The sequence below is a fragment of the Engystomops pustulosus genome, chromosome 2 (assembly GCF_040894005.1).
Source record: "Engystomops pustulosus chromosome 2, aEngPut4.maternal, whole genome shotgun sequence".
Classification (NCBI taxonomy): Eukaryota; Metazoa; Chordata; class Amphibia; order Anura; family Leptodactylidae; genus Engystomops; species Engystomops pustulosus.
In genome coordinates, this window is record NC_092412.1 from 160,971,644 (window position 1) to 160,998,198 (window position 26,555).

A 26,555-nucleotide genomic window follows, 5' to 3' on the forward strand; every position below is an offset into this window, starting at 1 on the left:
CCTAAAAAAATCAAATCACCCCCCTTTCCCTAGAACTGATATAAATATAAATAATCAGTAAAAACCATAAACACATTAGGTATCGCCGTGTCCGAAAATGCCCGATCTATCAAAATATAATAACGGTTTTTCACTGCGTTTAACCCCGTAACGGAAAATAGCGCCCAAATTTGAAAATGCCATTTTTTTGCCAATTTGAAAAATGTAAAAAAAAAATCATAAAAAGTGTCGCACAGTCCCAAAAATTATAGCCATGAAAACGCCATAAAAATTCGCAAAAAATGACACTACCCACAGCTCCGTACACCAAAGTATGAAAAGGTTATTGGCGCCAGAAGATGGCAAAATAAAAAAAAACATTTTGTACAGGAGGTTTTAATTTTTCTAAATGTATGAAAACATTATAAAACCTATTCAAATTTGGTATCCACGTGATCGTACCAACCCAAAGAATAAAGTAGACATGTCATTTGGGACGCAGAGTGAAAGCTGTAAAATCCAAGCCTACAAAAAAACGTCGCAAATGTGGGTTTTCACCATTTTCACTGCATTTGGAATTTTTTTCCCGCTTTCCAGTACAAGGCATGCAATATTAAATACCGTCACTATGAAGTGCAATTTGTTACGCAGAAAATAAGCCATAACACAGCTCTTTATGTGGAAAAATAAAAAAGTTATAGATTTTTGAAGTTGGTGAGTGAAAAATGGAAGTGAAAAAACTGTAAAAGGCCAAGTCATTAAGGGGTTAAGGGAAGTGAACTTCTCAAAGACAAAACTAACTTACAACCCTCTCAAAATAACTGAGCCAGAATCGTGACAGCCTTTGATAATGGTGCAGGTGAAGCGAAAAAGATCATAGAGAAATATTGGTCCATCTTACAACTGGATGATGACCTGAAAGAGCTAGCAGGAACAAAGCCGCTATTTACCTTCAGGAGGGGTCGTTCCCTTAAAGATACGCTAATAAAAAGCCATTTTCAGGCCCCTATATCCCCTGGTTCCTGGTTGTCACGGAAAATAGTTGGCTGCTACAAATGTAGAGAATGTTTTTCAACGGGTAAAACCTTTGGCAGCAATGTCACAGGGAAAACTCACAAGATAAAGCACTTTATAAACTGTAAGAGCACAGGAGTTATATACAAGGTCACCTGCAAATGTGGCATGGAATATGTTGGCAAAACCATCAGGGAACTGAGGAGAAGGATTGGGAAACATGTGGGGGATATCACTAATGCAAGAAACAAACTTCTGGCCAAGCATATGCAAATCCATCACAATGGAGATCCGAAAGTTCTCAAATTTGTGGGAATCAATATGATTCCCTCCTCTGAGCGAGGGATAGAATGGGATAGGAGTATCTTACAACATAAGATAATGATTTAATCATCAGTAAGAGCACAGCTGGTGCTTGAAAAGCATGGATTTTGATTTCCTGCCCTAAGACCTGTAAATACGGTATGTTTTTTTTGGATGCCACGTCAATTTGGAATAAAGGCTTTTTAACTTCTCCATCGAGCTGGAATTACTCTATGGCCCTGGGTAAATGCCCAGTTTGCTATCCCCTAAAGTCGACCCTGCAGGTTATACAACAGCAGGTCTATGTACATCTAAACTAGTAGTGGTTAAAGTAACTAACACACTATAAATATGCTAACAAGAAAGAAATAAGAAGATATGTGTCAGAAAAAGGCTTCAAAGATATCAAATAATTTTATTAACACAAAAATGTTGTTACAGACTATTAAAAAAAATAATTTCATAAATATAGAACAAATGGTTGTGTCGACAAGGTTAGGTCATTTACCTCCAAATTAACAGTCCGGTAATCACTCCTGTTTAGTAATCCTAAAAGCACTGAGATAAAAATAAAGTGACCTGGATCAAACACCCAGCTGCTAAAGTGTGTTATCCCCAGAAAGTCCTTATCCATAAATACAGTATAAGGTATAAAGTATGGGTAAAAGGTACCTAAAATATATTGAATAGGTAGAGTTACATTAAAAAAAAATACCCACAGACATTCTAGGGGTGTAGCAAGGCAGACGGGCGGGTAATAAGTAAAATCATACCCAATGTTACCTATTTACCCACTGTTGGTTTCTACTTCACAGCACCCCATAGAATGTCTGTTTTGATTTAACATTTACCTTTTCAATATCATTTCAGTAATGTTTAACCATACTTTCTACCCTATACTTTATTTTTGGATAAGGGACTTTAAGGGGATAATGTACTCTAGCGATCTTGAAATTAAAGGGGTATTCTCGTCTGGGCATTCACATCCAGATTCATTAAACTGCCATACATAAACATTTCTTCAATTAGAGGTCACTGAAAAAAATTTACCTGTGTGAAGATAAATTCTCATAAATGCAGTCATATGGTCCCTTAGAAACAGAACTATGTCCCTGGATACGGCCACCTCTGCTGGAGTGATTGCACAAAGAAATAAAAAGTTTTTGTATATTTTCAATTAAATTTTGTGAAGGGAGCCCTATACTGGAACTCTCAAGACTTCATAAGATACTGAATCATAATCAATCAGTAAATATACATAGCTAGTATAGTATTTATGTGCAGATAATTTTGAGCAATTATATGATGCTGAAAGATGCAGATGTTTCAAACACGAGGACAAAAGGAGCAGCATATTGAACTGGCAAAGCTGGTTGCTTGCTGTCTACATACCTGTAAAACAAATGTGTACAAAGTAAAGGCATGCATCTACCCTAGTATCATAAAAATGATTTGCACCTTACCAATTTATATTCTTGCATATTTCTTGTAACTAGCAAGTTACTATATATGTAACTACAATGATTCATTGTACATGGTCTAGAAGGGCCTTAATGCCTCTGGGCTCTTTCACATTTGCATTGCCGCCCAGCTTCTGTTGGGCATCCGTTGCTTTTGTGTTCCAGTTTTGCTTCCATTTTGTCTCCGCATACGCAAAAAAAAAACCCCACAATCCCAACCTGACTAAATGGGCATGGAGTTCACTAGAGCCTTGCAGGTTGCCAACATCACAGATGCATGTATGGCCTGACAAAGGGGATTGTTTATCACTGAAACCCAAAGCCTGCACATTTTTATTATAAAACGTCAAAGGCCTACTAAGTCCCGAAAATCGATGATGTGTGGTAGCATGGCTCACTGGGTTCCCAGTTTTCATGGTATATGGTGGTAAAAATTAGCGCCCCTGGTGGAGTCTGAGTAGAGGAAGAGCATCACCACTCCTGTATGATAACAATGGTCATGCACACCCCTATTGGTTATATGTCCCTTTCAGGGCATGTGTACTTTATTTGAAGATTTAAAATAACTATATGTGATAGATTTCATTTTAAAATTTATACTTACTCGTTAGAGAGACTTTCAAGAAATCTTTTAAAATGTGTTGGCCTTCACATGCAGCCTTTTCTAGATCATACATATCTTGCCTCAGGATCCCCTCCACAAGCTCTGTACTTATTGAATACTTCATGGACTTTGGGGGATGTGTAAAATCCAGATAAATGACTGCTGATTTATTCTTATCACTTAAAAACAGAAAACCAAGTTTTTTTTGGTAATTAAAAAACTATTAAAACAATCACACACATTAACACCTATGGAGCCTGGAGCCCCTCAGGCTCATTCGCATACAGTAAAATGAGACACGTACCAGAATGCGTTAATACCAAGTTTGAATATCACTGGTATGACTTTTAGAATAAAAATATATACACAGCACTACTGATGGAATCAGGGCAAATCCTCCCAATAAAATACAATTTTAAAAAATTGTGACTTAATCTCATACACCAATATACTGTCCTACATTTAATTAATCGCAATAAAAAGTCCAGATGTTAACCTGCAACAAGTGAATGATAGAAATCCAATTATAGCGCCAAATCTGTGGTATGATAAGATAGGATGATCAATCCATATTGATCATATGGCAAGATCGTTAGTCCTAGTATTAAATAGCGCCGAATAGGTGATAAAGTAATCAAGACAGATTTCACATGTAGCAAAATCGCAGTAAACCCTATAGCGCCAAAACGTCTGAAACGCTCCTTTTACACCATTTTACATCACATAAAAAAAATTTAAATAGTTACATTTTCTAAACTGTATTAAAACACAATAAAACCTATATAAATGTGTTATCCCTGTGATCAGACCTACTCAAAGAATCAATTAGATGTATCATTTGAAGCCCACATTGAAAGTCGAAAAAAGTGAGCCCACATCTTTTTGCCAATTTCACCACGTTTAGATTTTTTCCAGCTTCCCAGTACACGGCATAGAATAATAATTAACATCACTGAGAAGTAAAATTTGTTACGCAGAAAATAAGCCCTCACACACCTCTTCACACTGAAAAAAAATGAAAAAGTTATGGATTTTTGAAAATAGAAAGCGAAAAATGAACGAAAAAACGTTGCGTCCTTAAGGGGTTAATATGCATAGGTATAAATGCACATTGTGCCTTTCCAGTTTATATGTAGTGTTCATTGCTGTATAGTCAATTAGTATAAAGCCTAAGCAGAGCCTCCAGTTGCAGCCCGCACCCTGCTGCCTGCTGATCCCAGGGCAACCTATAACACAAGGCAGAGCCGTAAATTTATTGTGTTTTTGCCACAATGTGTGTCAAAAACATGATACAACATGTGCAGGAAGCATACAGTATTGTATTTCAGGACCTAGGATGACATCATTCATAGTCCCACTGCAGAGGAGAGGCAACCAAACCTGGGGTTGGGAAGGGGCTTTTCTGTGTGAGGAGGGGATGGCAGTCTTATTGGGGCGGCTTGCTTTGCGTAATCTGAGGGCTTGCTGTGTGAGCAAAGATTTGGGGAGGAAGATGCATACATGAGGGGTCTACCTAGTGGTGTTTGCGGTCTGTGAAGGAGGGAGAAATTTTATAGTAGTATATTCTTGTACATAGGGGGCAGTATTATAGTAGTTATATTCTAGTACATAGGGGCAGTATTACAGTAGTTATATTCTTGTAAATAGCGGGCAGTATTATAGTAGTTATATTCTTGTACATAGGCGGCAGTATTATAGTAGTTATATTCTTGTACATAGGCGGCAGTATTATAGTAGTTTTATCCTTGTACATAGGGGGAAGTATTATAGTAGTTATATTCTAGTACATAGGGGCAGTATTATAGTAGTTATATTCTTGTACATAGGGGCAGTATTATAATAGTTATATTCTTGTACATAGGGGCAGTATTATAGTAGTTATATTCTTGTACATTGGGGCAGTATTATAATACTAGTACAAGTTATATCTTGTACATAGGGAGCAGTATTATAGTAGTTACATTCTTGTACATAGGGGGCAGTATTATAGTAGTTATATTCTTGTACATAGGGGGGCAGTATTATAGTAGTTACATTCTTGTACATAGGGGGCAGTATTATAGTAGTTATATTCTTGTACATAGGAGGGCAGTATTATAGTAGTTATATTCTTGTACATAGGGGGGCAGTATTATAGTAGTTGTATTCTTGTACATAGGGGCAGTATTATAGTAGTTGTGTTCTTGTACATAGGGGCAGTATTATAGTAGATATATTCTTATACATAGGAGTAGTATAATAAAAGTAGATTTATCATGTAGCCATTGCTAACACTATTTAAGAAGATTACGTACTTTATGATTTAGGGGGTGGCATTAAAATTTTTGCCTTAGGCAGAAAAAAGGCTATAGGGTGGATATGTATGAATAGCTGGCTGGCTAGTTATTCACAATACCTACAGGGACACCATCATGCAGGGTTATCGTCCAGGCTACTAGATGGTACCCGAGCGCTCAATAACAATTAGAATGTGTGCATCTAACACGCACACAGTCCTAATACTGGATGCAGGCAGCGGTAACATCGCCCTTTGTGAGGAGATTAGGTGCAGTACAGCATAAGATGGGAAACTAAAGTGTGTGTGTGTGTGTGGGGGGGGGGGGAAGCTTCCTTAAAGGGGTATTCCCATTCCGGCAAATTAATGTTATTGTTTGTGTAATGAAAAGTTACAATTTTCAAATATACTTTCTGTATCAATTCCTCATGGTTTTCTAGATCTCTGCTTGCTGTCATTCTATGGAAAGCTTCTATGCTTACTGCCAGTGGACAGAAATCTGACCATGGTCACACAGGTGCATGGCTCGTTATATCTCACAGCTTTGATTACTCTGTGTGATACTAACGAGCCCCGCACCTGTGTGACCATGGTCAGATTTCTGTCCACTAGAAGTAAACTTAGAAGCTTCCTATAGAATGACAGAAAGCAGAGATCTAGAAAACTGTGAAGAATTGATACAGAAAGTATATTGGAAAATTGTATAACTTTTTTTATACAAACAATATGGGAATACCCCTTTAAGGAAGATGCTTTCTCCAAAGCTGTACTGAGGCTGCATTGCACACCAACAGACCCTCCCACACATCCTGTGCAGCCATCTGTGTGCTGGCAGCCTCTACCGCCCTGGTGAAATGTTGAAGGACGCACAATCAGTGGTATTAGCAGCGGCATTGAGCCAATCCCATACACAAACTGACTGAAGTCACAAAGTTTGGTACAGACCCAACCTCTGTGGTTTGGACCCGCTCAACACTACTTGTGGAACAACACAGTCCAATATGTGCTTTTAATATGTGACATATTTTGTTATACTCAAGGCCAGTTTCACTCTATGGGATGTAGTACTCACGGCCGTCTGTGCCGGAAACAATTAATACTTCTATTCTACTTCTACTCCATATCACAAACAGTGTCCAAAGCAGCACCCTGTCATTTCTAAGTGCTGCCTTTACCTCTGGGCTTTATACTTCTCCTGCTCTTCACTTGCGCTTTAACCCCTTAACGACCTGGACTTTTTTTGTTTTTTCATTTCTATTTTTCACTCCCCACCTTCAAAAAGCTATACCTTATTTATTTTCCATGTACATAGCTGTGTGAGGGCTTATTTTCTGAGAAACAAATTGTACTTCAAATTGTACTGGGAAGCAGGAAAAAAATCCAAATGCAGGGAAATTGGTGAAAAAACGCATTTGCGCTCTATTCTTGTGGGCTTGGATTTCACAGCTTTCACTGTGCGCCACAAATTACATGTCTACTTTATTTTTTGGGTAGTTGCAATTATGGGGATATCAAATTTGTATAGGTCTTATAATGTTTTCATACATTTACAAAAATTAAAACCTCCTATACAAAAAATATTTTTTTTTTATTTTGCCATCTTCTGGCGCCAATAACTTTTTCAAACTTTGCTGTACGGAGCTGTGGGTGTGTCATTTTTTGCAACTTTTGATGATGTTTTCATTGCTATCATTTTTTATTTTTCAAAATGGCAAAACCATTTTCAAATTTGGGCGCTATTTTCCGCTACGGGGTTAGACGCAGTGAAAAACTTATTATATTTTGATAGATCCGGCATTTTCGGCTTGTGTTATGATTTTTACTGTTTATTAATATTTATATCAGTTCTAGGCAAAGGGGGGTGATATGAATTTTTAGGTTTTTTTAATTATAATTTTTTTTTTAACTTTAAGATTTTTACTTTCACTATTTTTCAGACTACCTAGGGTACTTTAACCCTAGGTTGTCTGATCGATCCTATCATATACTGCCATACTACAGTATGGCAGTATATGGGGATTTTCCTAGCACCGATCGCGGGTGTTACCGGTAAGTCTTTGTTGCAATATGCAGCAAAGACTTACCGGCTATGGAGAGGGCTCAGCCCGCGAGCCCTCCCCATCTACCGGGACCCGACGTGCGCCGTACTAATATGGTGCACGTCGGAAAGGGGTTAATAGGTATTACAGCCATTAAGAGCCATTCTTTGAATTACAAAGAAAAAAAAACAGTCTAACAATAATACTTAATAAATGGCACCTATTTTTAGGAATGGATTTTGTATATTTTATCAGATCATCTCTATTAACAGTGATTTGGGGTTTTTATTTATAAATGTAATGGCAATTAATGAACTAAAAATGAAAAGGAAACTGAAAAAGAGAAAATGGCAAAAACTTTTTTGTATATTAATTCAAGTTAGTTATGCTTAAAAAAAAATCAAAAAAAAAATCAGGGAACATGTGAACTTACTTTGAATTATAATTTACTTTTGCAGCAATAAAGAAGTACTTCAAAAAAGGAGACATTGTATATGCACTTGTAATCTGTAAAGCAAAGGAAAATCATTGTTTTTTGAAGGCAGAATATCTATAATCACTTTAGGTCATTATGGAGCCATGAACATGTACCCCATTTTTCATTTGAATTCCAGAACCTGCCAAAATGCGGCGTCATGTGTGTCTTTTGCTGTATTACTGTAGCCAGAATAGAACTGAATAGAATAGAAGCAAAGCACACACGCCAAGGTGAAACCACCCTTATTCTGCGCCAGTTATATCATGCTGGATGATTAATCTGGAGAAGTTAAAGACTATGTAGAAGCACTTTAGACCAGCATTAGTTGGTCAAGTTTATGACTAAATTTTCTGGGAACCAGAACACACCCAGACACCCTTTTCATCAGGCCACATGAAACCTTTTAACCCTCAATAAAGTGGCACACAGATGCAAATTACACCATAATTCTGTAATTTGTAGATTGATAAATCTCCCTCATTGTGTTAAAAGTTATAAACAATAATGTAGTTCATCTGACTTACCCTTTCCTGAAATAGTGTTTCATTCTTGACCAATGAATCCCAGAGACATTGGTTTGTTCCATTAAGAAATCCAGTGTATGTACATGAGCTGTTTAATGAAAGGTTGCTCAAATTTTGTTCATCTTCATCACAATATATATCTGTAAAAAAATTATAAGATTGGTTGTTGCTTTCTTATGTAAATGGATGGCTAGTGTGATATCTACTTTATACTGCTCAAATATGTATTGTTGTCAGACTTACATCCTGCCAAATGCCACACTAAGACTTATAATAGCCATCTCAGGCATATTAAAAATGTTTTTTTCAATAATGACTAACAAATAGTTGTTGGGAATATGAAATTCTTCAACATGCCATTCTAAAGTAAGGTAGATTAAGTGGCCCCTTGCATGCAGCTTTCCCCATTGTAGATTCTGTGAGTTGTGGTAACAACTATGGCCCCTTCCACACTTGCGAGTGTGATGCGCTGCACTCGCATCACACTCGCAACGAGTGCTGCCTGGATCAGCTAGCCCGTTCGCTGCAATCCGGAACTGAACTCAGTATGTCAGTTCAGTTACGGTTTGCAGAGTTCGGGCCAACAGATCCAGGCAGCACTCACTGCGGGTGTGATGCAAGTGCAGCGCATCACACTTGCAAGTGTCGAAGGGGCCTAAGTGTATAAGAACTCTGCCACACCTATTATACATTTATGATATACACTGGGATCTGCCATGATGGCATGGAAAAAAGAATACTCTTAGATCTTGCATTATTCAGATTACATCTATAAGGGAACAGTGCATAAAATGACAAATGCAGTAATGATTTTTTCCTAAATTGGTCCTTTAAAATAGATTAAAATAGAATATATACAACCCTGCAAGTTACAGCATAACCATTCAAGCCACAGTTCCCAAAACAAAACAGTACCAGTACCCAGAGCAACCCAGCGCTTCTTAGGGCTATGCTGTTCCTGCTTCCACTTCTTGCGCCCCCTCTGTCCAGGACAATTGTTACTATGTTCTGTGATAACAATCTTTGAGGGAATCATGCTTTCACCCACTTCTACATTTCTTAATTGCCTTGAAATGATGCATGATTGGCATGTAGAAAAACTAGGCTGTGTTACAATTTTTGGGGGATCTTGGTAAGCTGCAATTTAACACACATTGCTCCAGGTCCTGATGCCGCCACATACAACCAGCATGGGACACAGAACAGAGCAGCACATGGAGGAGAGAAGAAGCTGTAGTGTGTTGCAGGGAGGGGAAGAAGAGCCAGGAAAGGAGATGATTTTTTTTGTATTGGCTGCTCTGGGGGTCTCCAGCATTATTAGTTTTATGCTCTGAGGTATGCTTTATTATTGTCTGCTCTAAATGGAGTATTTGGTTTCTGGGGTAGTATTTATTGCTGTACTGTGGCATATATAATTTCTAGGGGGCTGGTTACCGGCGCAGCCCCTGAAGTTAAGCAGTATGACAAATAGGACCTTGGACCAATACATGTTGTTCACCCCTATTCCTTAGATCAGGAATAGAACAGACATTAAAGGGTAATTTCCAATTTTTTATAATTCATTATATGTTTGTGGGGTCGTAGTTGGTTCATTTTTTCCCCGACAAAATTGTCACCGACTTTGTGAAACCATTTGTGGGAAACATCCGGATTTTCTTCTGATCTTCATTTTCAGATATATAGATATAATATTACATATAAACTACAATTTATAGTTTGAAGTTCAATGGAAAAAAACTGATTAGATTATTGGTACATTGGAAAGAGCGAGCCTTTGCCGTCATTATTGTTGATCACCTATAGTTACTTGTGATCAACTAATAAAGAAAAGAAGAAATAAGCTGAGAAATTATTTTTGTGGCTATTGTAATTTCCATAAATAAAGGGATCTGGTTGGTTTTGTGTAGGGACCTGTAGCAATACTGGCGGGACTGGCACATAGTAAATGTGGTGTTGCAGAGGATAACTGTAAAGTAATTATTACAGAGGCCGATTGTACAACATTACAGAGGGATTTGTGGAAGCGGGAGGAATGGTCAGAAAAATGACTGATGAGGATTAAAGGAAACCTATCATCACGGATCTATCTATGAAGATTGATATGGTGGCAGGCTCATCTAAGGTATAGCCCCCGGGCCCTTTTTAGGGCGAATCCTTTAGTCCTCCGTAACGTTTCTAATCTTCTATCTCCCTAATATTCAAATTTCCTGATAAGTCTACTGGAGCGTGGAGTAGCTGCGCCGTGTAGAATGAGCTCCGGATACTCCACCCCCCAGTAGCCTTTTTGATCCTCCTACCAAGAGATTTCTCAGTAGGAGGATGAAAGAGGCTACTTGGGCATGAAGTAGCCAGTGTAGATAAGTAGAAGAAAATGCACTTTGGCCATGGAAACGGGTATAATTATGTTCTTTATAGCCAAAAATGGTACCGGGACAAGAGCACACACTAAGACACACCAGTCTCTTAGAAAATTAGTGCACAGCTGCATATATAAAGCACAGAAGATCATCATCAGGGTAGGGCGTATAAAGGAGATAAGGTGCTTAAATGCTATAGGTTTAGTTTAAAAGCACTACAACATCCCCTCTAAGACATTCTACCAAAAAGTTAATGAATTGTGCACTGCTTTCTCTGAGGCCTTGTTCTAATATAAACAGTATGTTTATATTATCCCATCTACAAGATGTACAGAGAATAGCTCCAAAAGCTTCTTGCTAACCAAAACAAGATAAGGGGAAGAAAACAGGCTGAAGGCCTCACACTGAGCTTCGGGACCACTCTATCCCTCCCTTGCCGCTGCCCAACACCAAGGGAACAGCTTCTCTAAGCAGCAAAGACAGCACAGAAAAACATCATTCTTTCCTCCCATCACTAAAGCAAACCTGTCCCCAGGAATGTCATTTTAGCTGGTGGCAGTTTCCAATTACCTATGCTATTTTTCTTTTAAAAATTCCTTTGTCAGCATTCTGAATGCTTTCTCATTACGGGGCTCCCTGCCAGCAGTGTGTGGAGAGTCCCAGGTAGAAAAAGCTGCAGCTGTGTCTGTGCCTCAGTCTCCTCCACACCATCCTCCTGCCTGCTCAATGAACATGACAGGAAGCTGGATGAGTATGCAGCAAAGGGGACACAGGCATATAGGCTGCTGCAGCTGCCCTCCCCCAGATTCTGCTGGCAGGGAGCCAGGTAAATGTGAAATATACTTTTATAAAGTACTGAAATGATTCAGAATGCTGCAAAGGCATAGTATACACTACTGAAACATGTCACCAGCTAAAAGTGACATTCCTGGCGACCGCTTTGCTTGGAGGACAATCAGTCATGAAATAAGCAGGCTGTGTACAGTATGTTGCAATGTTGTGTGTGTAGCCACAAGGGAAGTGTTAGTTGGTCTTAAATACATTTTTCCTATTTTCTGTTGTCTAAATCAGGGTTAGTCAGAAAAAATATGGTAATTATGTGTAAAGCCATCTTTTATCCTGTTAGGTGCGCCTATGCTTAGATTTATACAGGTAAAACAAGGAGGTCTATGTCTACTAGTTTTAATGAACACGTATAGTGGAAATACTGTACAAATGAAATTTGCAGGGTTTCGCATGTGAAACAATCCACATGGAAAGGTGTTCCTGCATGCTCACATGTTTTCTTACCACTTACATGAATAAAGTACAAGGCTGATTATAGTTACGACTATGATCAATAAAAATACAAGGCCAATCCAGAGCTTCGGGTTCATAAGAATTTTGTTTCTACGTTTCCTCCGTACTTTCTGTACATTGTTCTGAAAGAAAAAAAAAAATAATACCAGATACTGTGAACAATTCTCCACATTTGTAGCTTTTCCAGTGAAATTTCATATACACTGCAGAAAACGAATGTTAAGACACATGGCTACTGCTGTGGTGACTATTTGTAGTAGTATTAGTACTTGTTACTATTTTTAGTAGTATAAATACTATTTGTATTTCTATTCCAGAAAATACTGATATTGTAGGAAAGTGCCAAATATGATAAATATTATCAGGTAGGTTAGCCAAGCCAAGTTATCTACACCTTTGAGGGTCTGCATGGGAACAAGAAGAAGTTTTATCACTCATAATAGCACACATCAAAATCAACAAAAATCAACAGTATTATGCTGTTACTTTTCGTGGTCCGGTTTTCTTAAAAAGTAAGGTTAAAAATTTGCTAATGAGCTTGAAGGGTTTTTGGCGTCACCAGAGCCCCTCTGGGAATTGATGCGAAGCGGTTGAGGTCGCTATCTCTCTGGCTTGCATGGAAGAAAGAGGAGGCGGGCTATAAACCAGGGGGCATGGATTATCATGAGATAACAGTCCAGAGGAGTTCTGGTGACATCACCCAGAGCCTCTCAGGCTCCTTAGCATTTTTTTAACTATTAATTTTTAGGAAAACCAGAGCATAAAAAAAAAAATTAACGTACGGATACAGAACGAGTTGGGCCAAGAGCAGCACTTAAGTGACATTACAGGGATGTGATGGTAGATTTCCTTTAAGCCCTTCACGTCGAGGCCCTTTTTAGTTTTTGTATTTTCATTTTTCACTCCCCACCTTCAAAAATCCATAACTTTTTTATTCTTCCACATAAAGAGGTGTGAGGGCTTGTTTTCCACGTAACAAATTGCACTTCATAATGCCTTTATTTAATATTCCATGCCATGTACTGTACATCAGAAAAAAATGGCAGCTTTGCCGCAGGCATTTACAGGGTTAATACCTGCGATCGGTGCCAGTACCAACCACGGGCCTTACTGATGGATGTTTGCTGCAAAATGCAGCAAACGCCCACTTTGTATGGAGAGGGCTCAGCCCATGAAACCGCTCCATAGCCAGAATGTGACATAATACTACGTAACATGTTGGTAAGGGGTTAGTACAGTTTGGTCATACTTTGCTCCTCCTATTATTTGCCAATTATTAGTTTAATTTGCATTATTACTGGCACTTATTATTAAAGACACCTCTTTTAGGGAGCCATGTACCTTTTTGTACTTATAAAACTGTCAAAAAAACTGCCTTTAACCCCTCTATAAAGGCATGACGCACTATTAGGGAATAGGGTTAGTGTGTGTAAAGAGGGCTAAGCCCTTTCCATACATGGTGGGTATTTCTGGTATTATGCCAATACACGGCATCAAAATGGTCGGTTGTAATGACAGCAGGGACCATGGCCGGATACCGTGGCTGTCATTAACAGGATCTGCATAAGACATAGCAAAATGCCGATATAATGTAAGTATATTGTATCACTAATCAGACCCCTAGGGTTCAAGTGCTAAAAATTTGGAAATAAAAGTATATAACAAAAAAAAACATTTTTTAAAACTCCAGAAATTCCAAATCCAAAGTACAATTTTTCCTGCAGATAAAAATCCATAACATAGCTCTATTAACAGAAACATTTTAAATATATTGATTTCTGGAAGGAGGTGGAGTAAAAAACAAAAAACCCAGTCCTGAGGGGGTTAAAATTATTTTAAGACAGTGCTGTAGTAGGAGGGAAGGGAATTTAACATTTAACTTGGGGTGCATAGTACAGTTCTGCAAACTTAAATGAACACGTCATCACCTCCCTTTGTGTCCCCAAATTGTGTGATGCCTCTATATTGTTACCATGATAATTAGTCTTATCACTTTAGTCTTTTAGGTCTGTTATTAGGTCTGAAACCAGATTTAGGTCTAAAACACAAACTGGTGCAAATCTTTCTATTATACATTCTCTCGGGACAAAGGCTGTGTGCAACTCAGTACATCACTTCCATTCATATACTTGATATAATTCTGCTGTATGTTGTCTGCTTATCAGACAAGATGTGTCTAAATACAATGGTAGTAATTTGTACTACTCACTGCACTTCTCATAATAAACACCAACCTTAATAAATTGGGTATATACAAGTCATATAAAAAACACAAGTTACCATTAAAGGGACAGCCGCTATGTGGTTATTGTGATTAGGATCCATGTTGTATTCCCAGAGAGACACAGCCAGTCAGTCACATCCGGAAGCAAATAGCTCAGAGTGCAGCAAGTCATAAGGTATTTAAGGTGTGGCCAGACTGAAGGAGATTACACAACTAGTCTGAGCACACAGGGCTGACTGGTTTCTATGTTAGTTTCACAGGGGCTGCTCCCTTTGATTAAATCTACAGCAACAGGCCCTTTAAGTGCATATTTAAGTTGGTAGATGTATGTAAATGCTGAAGTAATGTTCTTTTTAGAAGCAGGGGATGTACACTAAGCTAAACAGCATAAAACTGACATACATACTGTGCCAAGTCTTAGGTGTTTGACAAGCTGACTGTATGGAGAGGGGCTCTCCTGCCACTAACGCCAGCAATTTTTGCTGGCACAGACTCTGCATATTTATTTGAACTCTGGAAACGTGTGTGTAGTTTTTATGATTTTTCTTTTGAGGGTACGATCATGCGTACCACGAGCACAGCATTTACAAACACAGTGAAACAAATGCAATTGCTTACCGATAACATGCGTTTTACTGCAAATGCCTTTGTGTCGAGGCACACCCTCATTGCACTAGTGCAGTGCTTGTAAACACAGCACTAACGGTACATATGACCAGCGGATCTAGCAGGATAGTTCTGGATTTCGGGCTCTGTCCCACCCGACCTGGGACATCAACTCTATCCGCCTCCTCTATTGGAGATGGATGAATTTCTGTGGTGATTAGTGATGGGTCATTCGCGAACAAGCCGGCACAAACAGCCGGCTCATTCCTATGAACGCGTGAGCCGATGGCTCACTAAACTCAGCCCCTAAACGGCTCACCACACCCCCTTTAACCTGATAAAATCGGGTTAAAAGTGGAGTGGTGTGGAGTGACTGACTGGCCAGCGGCTCCCTATTACATATTTAATAGGAACCCGTTCAGGAACCAGGAGAGCCGGCCCTTCTTAGTGAGCGGAGCTTTATGAGCCAGCTCACTTAGAGCTATAATTGCTACAGCTCTCTGTACCACTGCCTGGCTTCTGCCGTGTCTGTACACATCACAGCGCGCCTGCCTTGCACTGCTGTGGTACAGACGAAGGGGAGCAGAAAGGGGTGCATGATAAGAAAAGAAGCAGAGAGGGGGGGGGTCATAATAAGGAATGGGAGCAGAAAGGGGAGGCACAATAAGAAGGGGAGCAGAAAGGGGGAGCACAATAAGAAGGGCAGCAGAAAGGGGCAGCACAATAAGAAGGGGAGCACAACGGAGGGGCACAATAAGAAGGGGGGTATATTAAAGGAGAACAGAAAGGGGGAGCACAGTAAGAAGAGGAGCAGAAAGGGGGGCAGAAGAGGAGGAGCACAATACAGAGGGGAGTACAGAGGGGAGCATATTAAGGAAGTGGAGCAGAAAAAGGGAGCACAATAAGAAGGAGAGTAGAAAGGGGGGCACAATAAAAAAGGGATCAGAAAGGAGGGGCACAAAATAAGAGGGGAGCACAATAAGGGGGGCAGCAAAGAGTGGGTAGAATAAGGAAGGGGAGCAGAAAGGTGAGGCACAATAAGAAGGGGAGCAGAGAGGGGGCACAATAAAGAAGGGCAGCAGAAAGGGGGAGCACAATAAGAAGGGGAGCAGAAAGGGGGAGCACAATAAGGAAAGGGAGCAGAAAGGGGGAGCACAATAAGAAGGGGAGCAGAAAGGGGGGGGGCAATTAGAAGGGGAGCAGAAAGGAGGGGCACAATAAGAGGGGGAGCACAATAAATAAGGGAAGCACAATACGGGAGCACAATAAGAAGAGGACCAGAAAGGGGGTACAGTAACAGGGGGGCATAATAAGAAAAGGAGGGCACAATAAGAAGGGGCACAATAAGGAAAAGAAGCAGAAGGGGGGCACAATAAGAAGGGGAGCAGAGAGGGGGCATAATAATAAGAGAGGTTAAGAGAAAGGTACCACAATAGGAGGTGAGGGAGAATGGGGCATTGTACAAGGTGGAATACTTGGTGTAAGAACTATTATTCTAGGTATTCTAGTGTGTGGGCATACTAGGGGGGGTTGGGATAGGGGCAGGGCAAGGGGCATGGTTTATTATGAGTGCCACTATTTTGTCACTCTTTCTTCCACCTAGAGGTTGGGAGACATGCTTAAAGGACATCTACCACCAGTATGAATGGCTCCATGTAGAGATGAGCAAGCATACTCATCCGAGCTTGATGCTCGTTCGAGCATTAGCGTACTCAAAACGGCTCGTTGCTTGGGCAAGTATTTCGCCTGCTCGAGAACGACCTTTCACTTAAGGATCATTTATTGTTATGTAATGAGTGCAGAAAGGTGTGTATGGAAATTTCTACAATGTGTTCTTCTACTAAACATTTTTTGCATTGCTGTTGTGCTGGGCACGTGGGCAGTAAAAGTCAGCTGCAGAGATAAGTGTGTTACTGTGTATTTCTCTACATTGTGAAGAACACATCTCTTCATATGTGTGAAGAATGAATATGTACTTGCTACAAAAATAGAATAGAATAAAATAATAGATAGATCTTTTATACTGTCACTTTAACTGTTCTGTTTAACACGGGTCATTCTCCTTTTTAAAGTTCCACAAAAATTCCATTGAATGACAAAACAAAGAAACAGGACTGACTTCCTTATTTCTCAATAAAATGACACATTTTATTGGTCCCCTTGAAAAATGCTCGAGTCTCCCATTGACTTCAATGAGGTTCGTTATTCGAAATGAGCACTCGAGCATCGGAAAAAGTTTGACTCGAGTAACGAGCACTCGAGCATTTTAGTGCTCGCTCATCTCTAGCTGTATGCAAATGAGCCAGAGGGGTTCCAGGCTCCATAAACTCCTGAAGCCTCTCAGGCTCATTTGCATCCTGGTGGTAGATGCCCCTTAAGGTTTTGGGCTTGCCTGATTTATCCTATTGATTGAAAAATGAAGCATTGGATTTTTGCCTGAAACATTGCACAAAAGTCTCAAATGTTTAAGAACCCCCTTGTCTATGCCTGCTTGGAACTAGAGGTTATTTGCGCAAAAAAAATTTACTTTTCACCGCAAATGTACCACATCTGGAAAATTATGACAAATCAATCACTCCACTGAAAAAAAACAACACGATAAACTTAAATAAAGAAAAAGCAATAAAAGATGCGAAAATGCCCTTAAGTTGCAAAAAAAGAAAGTTTAATAAATGCCCCCCCCCTCCTGTTTACTTTTTAAGTGTTGTGGTTGTATTCACCCCCAATAACCTCACTGTTTCTTCGCATTGTTTCTTGGCAGGGTCTAATACAGATGCTCTATATTGGCAAAAAATAATATAATATTGCCACATTAACAGAAAAAATAAAAATGTTATAATTTACTGTGTATTCTAATCAAAAACCCAAACATCGCCACATCCTTTAGGCTGCGGCAGGGGTGGGAATGTATAAGCTATATTGAGGTAGTAACTAGGTGTAACTTTTTTTAATCACAATTTTTACTGAGCATTTTAAAAGTAAAATTAAATAAAAACGTCTCCAGACTTTACACATCTACCTCCCAAAATCTGATCTCTAGCGCTCGCCCCTAGCAACGCCCCTTTTCTGCTACATACATTTTGTGTAATACATAAATTCACAGTCAATCTTCTCCTTTTTACCAATATGAAATTGTGGCGGCATAAGATAAAGGTCATGCCTTCTTACGTTACAACATGTACCCTTACTATACACACACATACTGTATACACCATATGCATGTACCCCTCACTATACACACAGGCTGTTTATGCAACACCCCTGCCGTTCAAAATGCAACGCTATCACACAGTGGGCGGGCTTCAGCCCACTCGCATATGTTTTTCTAGGCAAACGTAAGCGATTGATAACCAGGCCCAATGTATTGTTTAAATGCAAGACATCAGGTCCTGGTTATCGATCGCATGCAGTTTCCTGGAAAAGCCCCCTGTGTGCTAGCATCGCGTTATGAATGCAACGCTAGCGGAATGTGTGACCGTGGCCCGATTTTTGCAGACCTGATCATCTCTATAGGAGGTCTCTAGCATGAGAAACTTGGTGTAATGCAGCTGTAAGGGTACATTCACACCCGGTATGCCTACCGTGCAGGCATACCGCCGTGTGCTTGAGAGGAGGAGGTGGCCCCTCCTCCCTCCATAGAAAACAGAGGTGCACGGCCACACACTCGCAGAAAGATAGAGCACGCTCATGTGTGGCACTGTATCGCCGTCTATGGGGACGTACATGCGGACGCAATTTTGTGGCCACTTGTACGTCCCCGCAGACGGCCATGTGAATGAGCCCTAAGTCTCTGCTGGGAGGCTAAGGGCTCATTCATATGGTCGTACGCGGGGACGTACATGCGGCCGCATGTACGTCCCCATAGACGGCAATAGCGGCATGGCGGAGATACGGTGCCACACACCGTAAATGGATAGAGCATGCTCTATCTTTCGGCGAGTGTGCAGCTGTTTTCTACAGAGGGAGAAGGGGTCACCTCCTCCTCCTCTCCAGCGCACGGTGGGCATACCGCGTGTGTATGTACCCTAAGTGTTAGGGTACATTCACACGGCCGTATGAATTTTCTGTCCTGTATATACAGCTTTATTCTGGCCGCAAATACAGGTTGTATGACATCTGTATGTACCACATATTTTCAGTATTCTGTAAAAAATACATTACCCCAAATTTGGTCACCTGACAAGCCCAGACTCCATTAGTGACATTAGATTCCATTGCTGTATATATCACTAGATATATACATGTACATGCTTGTATCATTTATACATGCATATTTGCAGGTATACAGCATAGGTGTAGTAGTACTGTGTTCCCATACATACAGGATTGGAGTAGTAGTACTGTGTCCCCATATGTACAGGATTGGAGTAGTAGTACTGTGTCCCCATATATATTGGATAGGAGTAGTAGTACTGTGTCCCCCTCCCACTTGGCAATGTCCCCATCCCCCTATATAATGGGCATGTCTACCTCGCACCTTTGACAACGAGTATGTCCCCCTCCCCCTTGGCAACCAGCATGCCCCCTTGGAAGCAAGCATGTCCCCCTCCCCCTTGGCAACCAGCATTCCCCTTTGACAGCAAGCATATCCCCCTCCCCCCTTGGCAACTAGCATGTCTCCCTTGGCAACCAGCATGCTCCCTTGGAAGCAAGCATGTCCCCCTCCCCCCTCAGCAACTAGCACGTTTCCAACATCCGAGCATGTCCGTCTCCCCTAGACAATGAGCATGTCTCTCCCTAGACAACAAGCCATTTTTATTGTGTGTGTTTGTTTTTTTTGTCCTCAAGGATCGTGTATGCTGTGGACTACTTCGGATTCGTAGGATTCCATCAATGACTAGCATTTTTTTTTTACAAATAAAATGATCAACAAGGTTGTGTCCACATTTTTTTGCAATAAAACTTTCTTTTTGTTATTAAAAGTTTTTTTTTTCTTTGCGAGACTATCATTTTCCATAGTAGTGGTGCTGTCTAGTTGACGGTGCTCATTAATAAGGGCTGGCCTTAGTGTTTGCCATCTTTTTTTTTTGGCAAATTTACACTAATTCCGATAACATTACCCTGGTACTCACAGCCACCAGGGGTGTCGGGAAGAGGCGGGTACAAACCGGTAACTGACCGTCTATAAATGGTCAATTCCAGGCTAGAGGGTTGTGGATCCTCTGGACTACTGCAGACAATGACACAAGCCACTACCTGGGACCGGAGTCTAAGTGGTACCCGGTTTTCACCAGAACCCACCGCAAAGCGTGTTGGACTAGCTGGGACGTGGTACCACCAGGTTGTTCCACAGGCATGACTTGTCTGCAGTGGAGTCCAAGGTCGAGTTGCAGAGACTGCAAACACTCTCATGGTCAGGTCCAGGGCAGGCGGCAAAGATGCAACGTCAGAGTCCAATCCCGGGTCAGCAACAGGAGGTCCAAGCAGATGGGTATGGGTACACGGCACACAGGACAGCAGCACTGAGGGACTCGGGTAGACACAGGAACACTGAGGGACTCGGGAAGACACAGGAACACTGAGGGACTCGGGAAGACACAGGAACACTGAGGGACTTGGGTAGAAACAGGAACACTGAGGGACTGACCAGACAGGTTTTGCAGCATCAGTTGTGTTGACTGACAAATAACGTGGTCTCTTCAAAGAGCCTGAGCAAACGACAGGTGTCACACATGAGCTGCCAGTGTCTGACATCAAAGTTACACAGGGGAGTACTCCTGTCCGCTTGCATCATCAAAAAATCATCAATAGCTTTTCTCTGTTCATACAGGCGGTCTAACATATGGAGGCTGGAATTCCAACGGGTGGAAACATCACATATCAGACTATGTTGCGGGAGGCCGTTCTGCCGCTGCAGCTCCAGGAGGGTGTGCTTGGCTTTGTAAGAATGTCTGAAGTTTCATGGCCATTTTAAGAATGTCTTGTAGATGGGTGGAAGACTTGGGGAACCTGTTGACAACCAGATTGAACACGTGTGCCATGCTGGGCACATGGAACATCCCTCCTCGGTGCAACGCGGACACCATGTTCCTCCCATTGTCTGTCACCATGGTTCCAATTTGCAGTTAGAACTTCGTGACACTGCTGTGCCCTGCACATGTAGTATGATGGAGCAGCACTTGTGGAGGCTGAGGTGGTGGTGGTGAAGGAGGAGGCTGCCGTGCACCTTGGAAGAAACTGATAAGCTCAAGGACTGGCTCACCTTCTGTTCTATATATTTATGAAGGGCTGGTACTGCCTTTTTGGAAAAGAAATTTCGGCTTTGAACTCTCCACCTCTGAAGGGTGCAGAGTCCATGACTTGGAAAGGGAGGGACTGCAGTACCAACAACTTGAACAGGAGCATGGTCAGCTTCTGCACCTTAGGATGGCTGGATGCATACAGTTGTCTCTTTGTAATCGCCTCTTTCAACGATTGCTGGCGCCATGTGTAGCGAGGAGCAGGAGCATCTGGACTTGGAGATGATGTCAAAGACAAACAGCTCCCTTCAGCAAACTTGCTGGAGCCTTGACTGGCTGAAATGGCATGTGTGCCACTAGGTGCTGCTGTTGTTGCGGCGACAGGAAGGACCACCACATCTGAGCCATGTTTCTACCAGGCCATTATGTTGACGCAGGACCTTGGTGCCAACGTTAGCTCCCTGGCCACGCTTCACTTTCTGTCCTTAGATTCTACATATACACATGCTCGGCTCCTCTCATGTCTTAACAAAAATCTGCACATCGTCAAGGTGGTGATTTTACTAGCAACACTCTGCACTGATTGACTACTAACTCCGCTGCCTCGCTGAGTCCCTGCTTACTTCTAAGCCGCAGCCGTTTGGCTCCTGTCCTCGCACTGCTGACTCACGGCTCCCAGTGTTTCCCTGTCACTGCTATTCTACTTAACGGTCTCAGTATGTACAGCCCGACGACTTGCAAGTGCAACATAACCTCCCATGCCACTCTCCACATCTCTACTTTCCCGCCTACTGCACAAAGCAGCGGATGTCTGCCCCACCTCTTCACTGCCAAGCAGCTGCTGACTGTCCTCAAAGAATTCATCCTTCGCTGTATAGTGGCGCTGAGCCGAGACCACCTAGTAGATCTCTGGCTGAGGGAAATGAACAGTACAGAGGCTAGTTGAGGACCGCTGACCTGCTCCTGGGCCATGCCAACTAAGGGTTGTATCTGACGAACCCACAGACTCTTGGCTGGGGTTGTCAGATGTTATATTTGAGGAATTGGGTGACCTAGTCAACCAATCGAGAACTTTTGCGTTGTTTATCAACACATTGCTGCTATATGACAGCGGCAGTTGTGGCCTCACAGAGTCACCCCTGCCGTGACGTCCCCTTGCTGTGCTGCGACCTGTGCCTGCTCTACCCGCCACCTCTCTGTCTGACATATTGGTTAATCAACTATGTTGAATAAGAGCACCAGAAGCCCCACACTCTCCGGAACTTATCTGGGCAGCCACAGTGTTTGTAAACTATATTTTAAAGTCATATTAACTCATTTCTTCCACTGAGAGACAGTAGGAGAATGATAATCTATCCAGCAGATAGAAATTGCCTTCCGGCCAAAAACAGTGCTTCCTTCAGAAAAATAGTTTCATAATGGGACCAGTCATCTTCCCGGGTAATACCCAATAGGCATAATGCCGGCGAAGCAGAAAAACTAATTCTCTCCAGAATACGGCTATATAGTCGCAAGTCCATATTAGATGGATGAAATCTGCCTGGTCCACTTGACATCTGTGACATCTAGAGTTCTGCAATTTATGCATACAGAACAACCTGACTGGAGTTATATAGCATTTATGGATGATAAACAACTGAATTAATTTATTATTGGCTGCCGGTAATACCGAGGGGTGAGACTCCTGGGCCACCCCCAGTCTTCATCCTATAATGAAGGAATGAGAGGCTCTCACTGGGATAGGGGGGCATAGTTAACGGACACAAGACATCTAGGACCCTGAGAGCGCAGAACTCCAATAAGTGGGAAAGAGGAGAAATCAGTCTTTGCCACAGAGAACTTAACCAAAAAAGCGTGCCGCAGCTGCAAGCAATGATAGATTTCCCTATCAGGAAGGTCAAAAGAGGATCTAATTGCCTCCACGGAGTGGGCCTCTTCATCCTTAGAAGTTGAGAAATGTTCACTAGGCCCTTAGCAGTCCAGTATGAACCATCTTGAAAATCTATAAAATTAAGCAACCCTGGGTAGGACCAGAAGGGAACATGAACAAGGGTTCCCAGTGCAGCTGACAGTTTTTTAGCATGAGACCAGACCTGCATAGCCAGCCTATGCAGAGGGAGAAGATGGTTAGGCTTATAATCAACAGGCTCCAACACAGGCCACTGGGAACGCAGGTGGAGGAACCGGGCAAGTTGGCATTCAGCGTCTGTCCAGGTGACACCCAACTACAGAGATATCGAAGGTGATTTGCCAGGTAATAAAAGAAGGGATCCGGCAAAGTGGACCCTGCCTGTACCTTAGGGTGGCACAAAGTGGACAGAGGGAACAGTGAGTACAGCTGAGCAAAAAACCATCTGGGCACTGGGATATCTGCATCCTCTGGAGCAATGCCGGTGAACCGAGGGCACGCAATGACCTCTCTGTGGGCATGCGCACCATCTCCCCTGCTGTCTCTTTATTAATCATTGGAGCGCTGGTCAATCAGGAAATGCTGTGCCCAGTACGGATAAAGCATAAGTGCAGCAGGATGAAGGAGTGCAGGGGCATACAGCAGTCTGTGCCCAGTACAGATAAATCATAAATGCAGGAGGGTAGGAGTGTATATCAGCCTGTGCCCAGTACAGATAAGCCATAAGTTCAGCATGATGGAGAAGGGCAGGAGCATACAGCAGCAGCCTGTGTCCAGTACAGATAAGTCATAAGTGCAGCAGGATGGAGAAGGGCAGGAGTATATAGCAGTCTGTGCCCAGTGCAGATAAGTCATAAGTGCAGCAGGATGGAGGAGGGCAGGAGCATACAGCAGCAACATCTACCGAGTATAAGTAAGCCATAAGTGCAACAGGAGGGAGGAGGGTAGGAGCATACAGCAGCCTGTGCCCAGTACAGATAAAGCATAAGTTCAGCAGGATGGAGGAGTGCAGGAGCATACAGCAGTCTGCGCCCAGTGCAGATAAGTCATAAGTGCAGCAGGAGGTAGGAGGGTAGGAACATACAGCAGCCTGTGCCCAGTACAGATAAATCATAAGTGCAGCAGGAGGGAGAAGGGCAAGAGCATCCAGCAGCAGCCTGTGCCCAGTACAGATAAGTCCCAAGTGCAGCAGGTTGGAGGAGGGCAGGGGCATACAGCAGCCTGTGCCCAGTACAGATAAGTCATATGTAACACCCCTTCAGACCTACCTCTGCAGGAAGGGTGAATGGTGACTTCAAATGCAATATGGCGCAGTGCCTCCACCCGAATCTTGCTTGAAGCTCTGTAGGTAAGCAGGAGGGTTTTCCTCTTCTGCAGGGGTTGACTCGGGAAACCCCTGCCTAAGCTAAAAACACACTCACAATAGGTAAGGGTAAAACAACTTGGCAGGTTTATTGTAAGGGACGGAATTAGGGATGAGCCAAGTGCAATGGCTGCAAACAGGGAAAAGCATTAAGAGGAATAAAGTATTTACAGATGCAATCTACTAAAATGTACTGCAAGTGGCAATAAAGGGTAACTGCACTCCCCAGGCCTGGTTAGGATAATGGTGCAGAGGGATCCCTTTAAATAATGAGCTCTGTGAGCAACAAAGGGGATAAATCAGAACACAACACAAATGACACCTGTCACTATCACACACTCTGCAGGTGACAACACACTCTCTCTACCTGCACAGGATTATACTCTTATGCCGAAGCTATGCATATTACACAGTCCAATCGTTGGGGCCCTGTTGCCGCGGACGATGGTGCGCTTTCTGTAACGTTGGTGCACTTAATACTCTCAGTACTCTTGGAAATTAGTTTCTTGCAAACTCCTTACTAACAATAAAGTCTACTCACAACTCTGAGTAACTGCACCCAGGCTTCTGCTTGCAGCTGGGACCAGGCACCTGCTTGCAGCTGGGACCAGGCACCTGGATGGTAATGGAGGGGCCGGGAGGAACCTCCTGTGTGGGGGATGTGGAGACCTTGTGGGGATCAGACTGTGGTGCAGAGGTGGAGCTTCTCCAGCAGGTCCTCTTCTCCTCTGGGGCTGAGCTGCTGGGAAGTCTCTAGTCCTCTGCTGTGTCAGTCTCAGTGCAGGACTCTCTACACTCTGCCATGTGCTGTCAGTCCTCTCTGGTGCACATGAGGTCTCTCTTCCTTCTCCTTCCCACAATCCCTTGTTTTTCCCATCAGCCCTTTCTCCAGCAACTCCTCCTATCAGTGTCAGTAGCACAGAGCAGCAGGGATTGCTGGGAGATGTAGTCCAGTCATTGGGGATTGTCCTGTTCACATGTTGTGCTCTTAGCAGGGGTTACACTTTCCCCCTGGTGAGTCACTTTGGAAGGCCCAGCTTGACTCGCCAACTAAAAAACAAACTGGTGTGAAAGCATCCTGACTAACACCACTACCAAATACACACAAATCATTTGGACACAGAGACACAGAGGGAAAGTATGGCCACTGACTAGTGAATTGGGGTCGTACAACTCTAGGGACCTCAGTAGCTTGATCCATTCTATCATAGGTCAGCATCATGGGTGGTCTAGTGTTCCTTGTGGGATGAGTGTGTACTGCAGGAGTCCCCTCCTCAACCCCCAGCTCTTGACATATTGACTCAGGTTCTCTGTTGGATACTTCTTCGCCTGGTGACTTTATTCCTTCTGAATGCTCCCCCGACTGTGGACAAAGGAGGATAGCTTCTGGGATGGGTTCATCTTGGTTGTCCACAGGAAGACACTGCTCTGGACTGTCATGAATGATAGGATATGGATCTCCTTTACATCTATAGTCTAGCCCCCACTCATCACTGGAGTCACTATCACTGCTTTCAGGGGTGACTACCGGATCGACTATTCCTCTGTGACGAGGACTCCTTCTAGGACGCCGTGTGACTGATGAGGCCCCATCTTCTTGTGACTGTTGCAATCTGATGTTCTGTCCTACAGGCAACAGATGCTGACGATGATAGGTCTTTATTATTCCACTTCCATTCTCAGGTTTAACTCTGTAAGATGGAACACCAGGCAGCTTCTCATCTACCACATAGGCCTCTGGTCTCCAACAATCAGCAAGCTTGTGTTTTCCTGGAAGACCCAGCTGTTGAATGAGAACTCTATCTCCAGGCTGCAGAATGTGTTCTCATACCTTGCGGTCATAGCGGATCTTGTTTCTTCTCCCTGCTCGACCAGAAGCTTGATTAGCCAATCCCTATGCCCTTTTCAATTCTTCCTTTAACTTCATATAAGTCTTCCCAGA

General features: G+C 42.4%; 1 protein-coding gene across 2 annotated transcripts; it reads right to left on the reverse strand.

Moving 5' to 3' along the window:
- Window positions 1-1,691: 1,691 nt before the first annotated feature.
- Window positions 1,692-25,419, reverse strand: C2H3orf52 (chromosome 2 C3orf52 homolog). 2 transcript variants are annotated; one of them, XM_072137162.1, is made up of 6 exons: window positions 25,155-25,419; window positions 12,331-12,454; window positions 8,677-8,816; window positions 8,108-8,181; window positions 3,361-3,539; window positions 1,692-2,688 (listed from the first exon to the last, which is right to left on the reverse strand). In XM_072137162.1, exons 2-6 carry the CDS (start codon window positions 12,407-12,409, stop codon window positions 2,681-2,683), a joined length of 480 nt encoding a protein of 159 aa, XP_071993263.1. In that variant the 5' UTR covers window positions 12,410-12,454; window positions 25,155-25,419; the 3' UTR covers window positions 1,692-2,680. The 2 variants fall into 2 exon arrangements, with proteins under 2 accessions (XP_071993263.1, XP_071993262.1); XM_072137161.1 differs by lacking the exon at window positions 25,155-25,419 and adding an exon at window positions 14,613-14,759.
- Between the last annotated feature and the right edge of the window lie 1,136 nt (window positions 25,420-26,555).

Coding starts and splice junctions, on each gene's coding strand:
- C2H3orf52 (XM_072137161.1), bottom strand. CDS start 14,657: ATGGATCCTAATCACAATAACCACATAGCGGCTGTCCCTTTAATG. Junction 12,455..14,612: donor TAGCGGCTGTCCCTTTAATG/GTAACTTGTGTT, acceptor TTTTTCTTTCAG/AACAATGTACAGAAAGTACG. Junction 8,182..8,676: donor AAACACTATTTCAGGAAAGG/GTAAGTCAGATG, acceptor TTTGCTTTACAG/ATTACAAGTGCATATACAAT.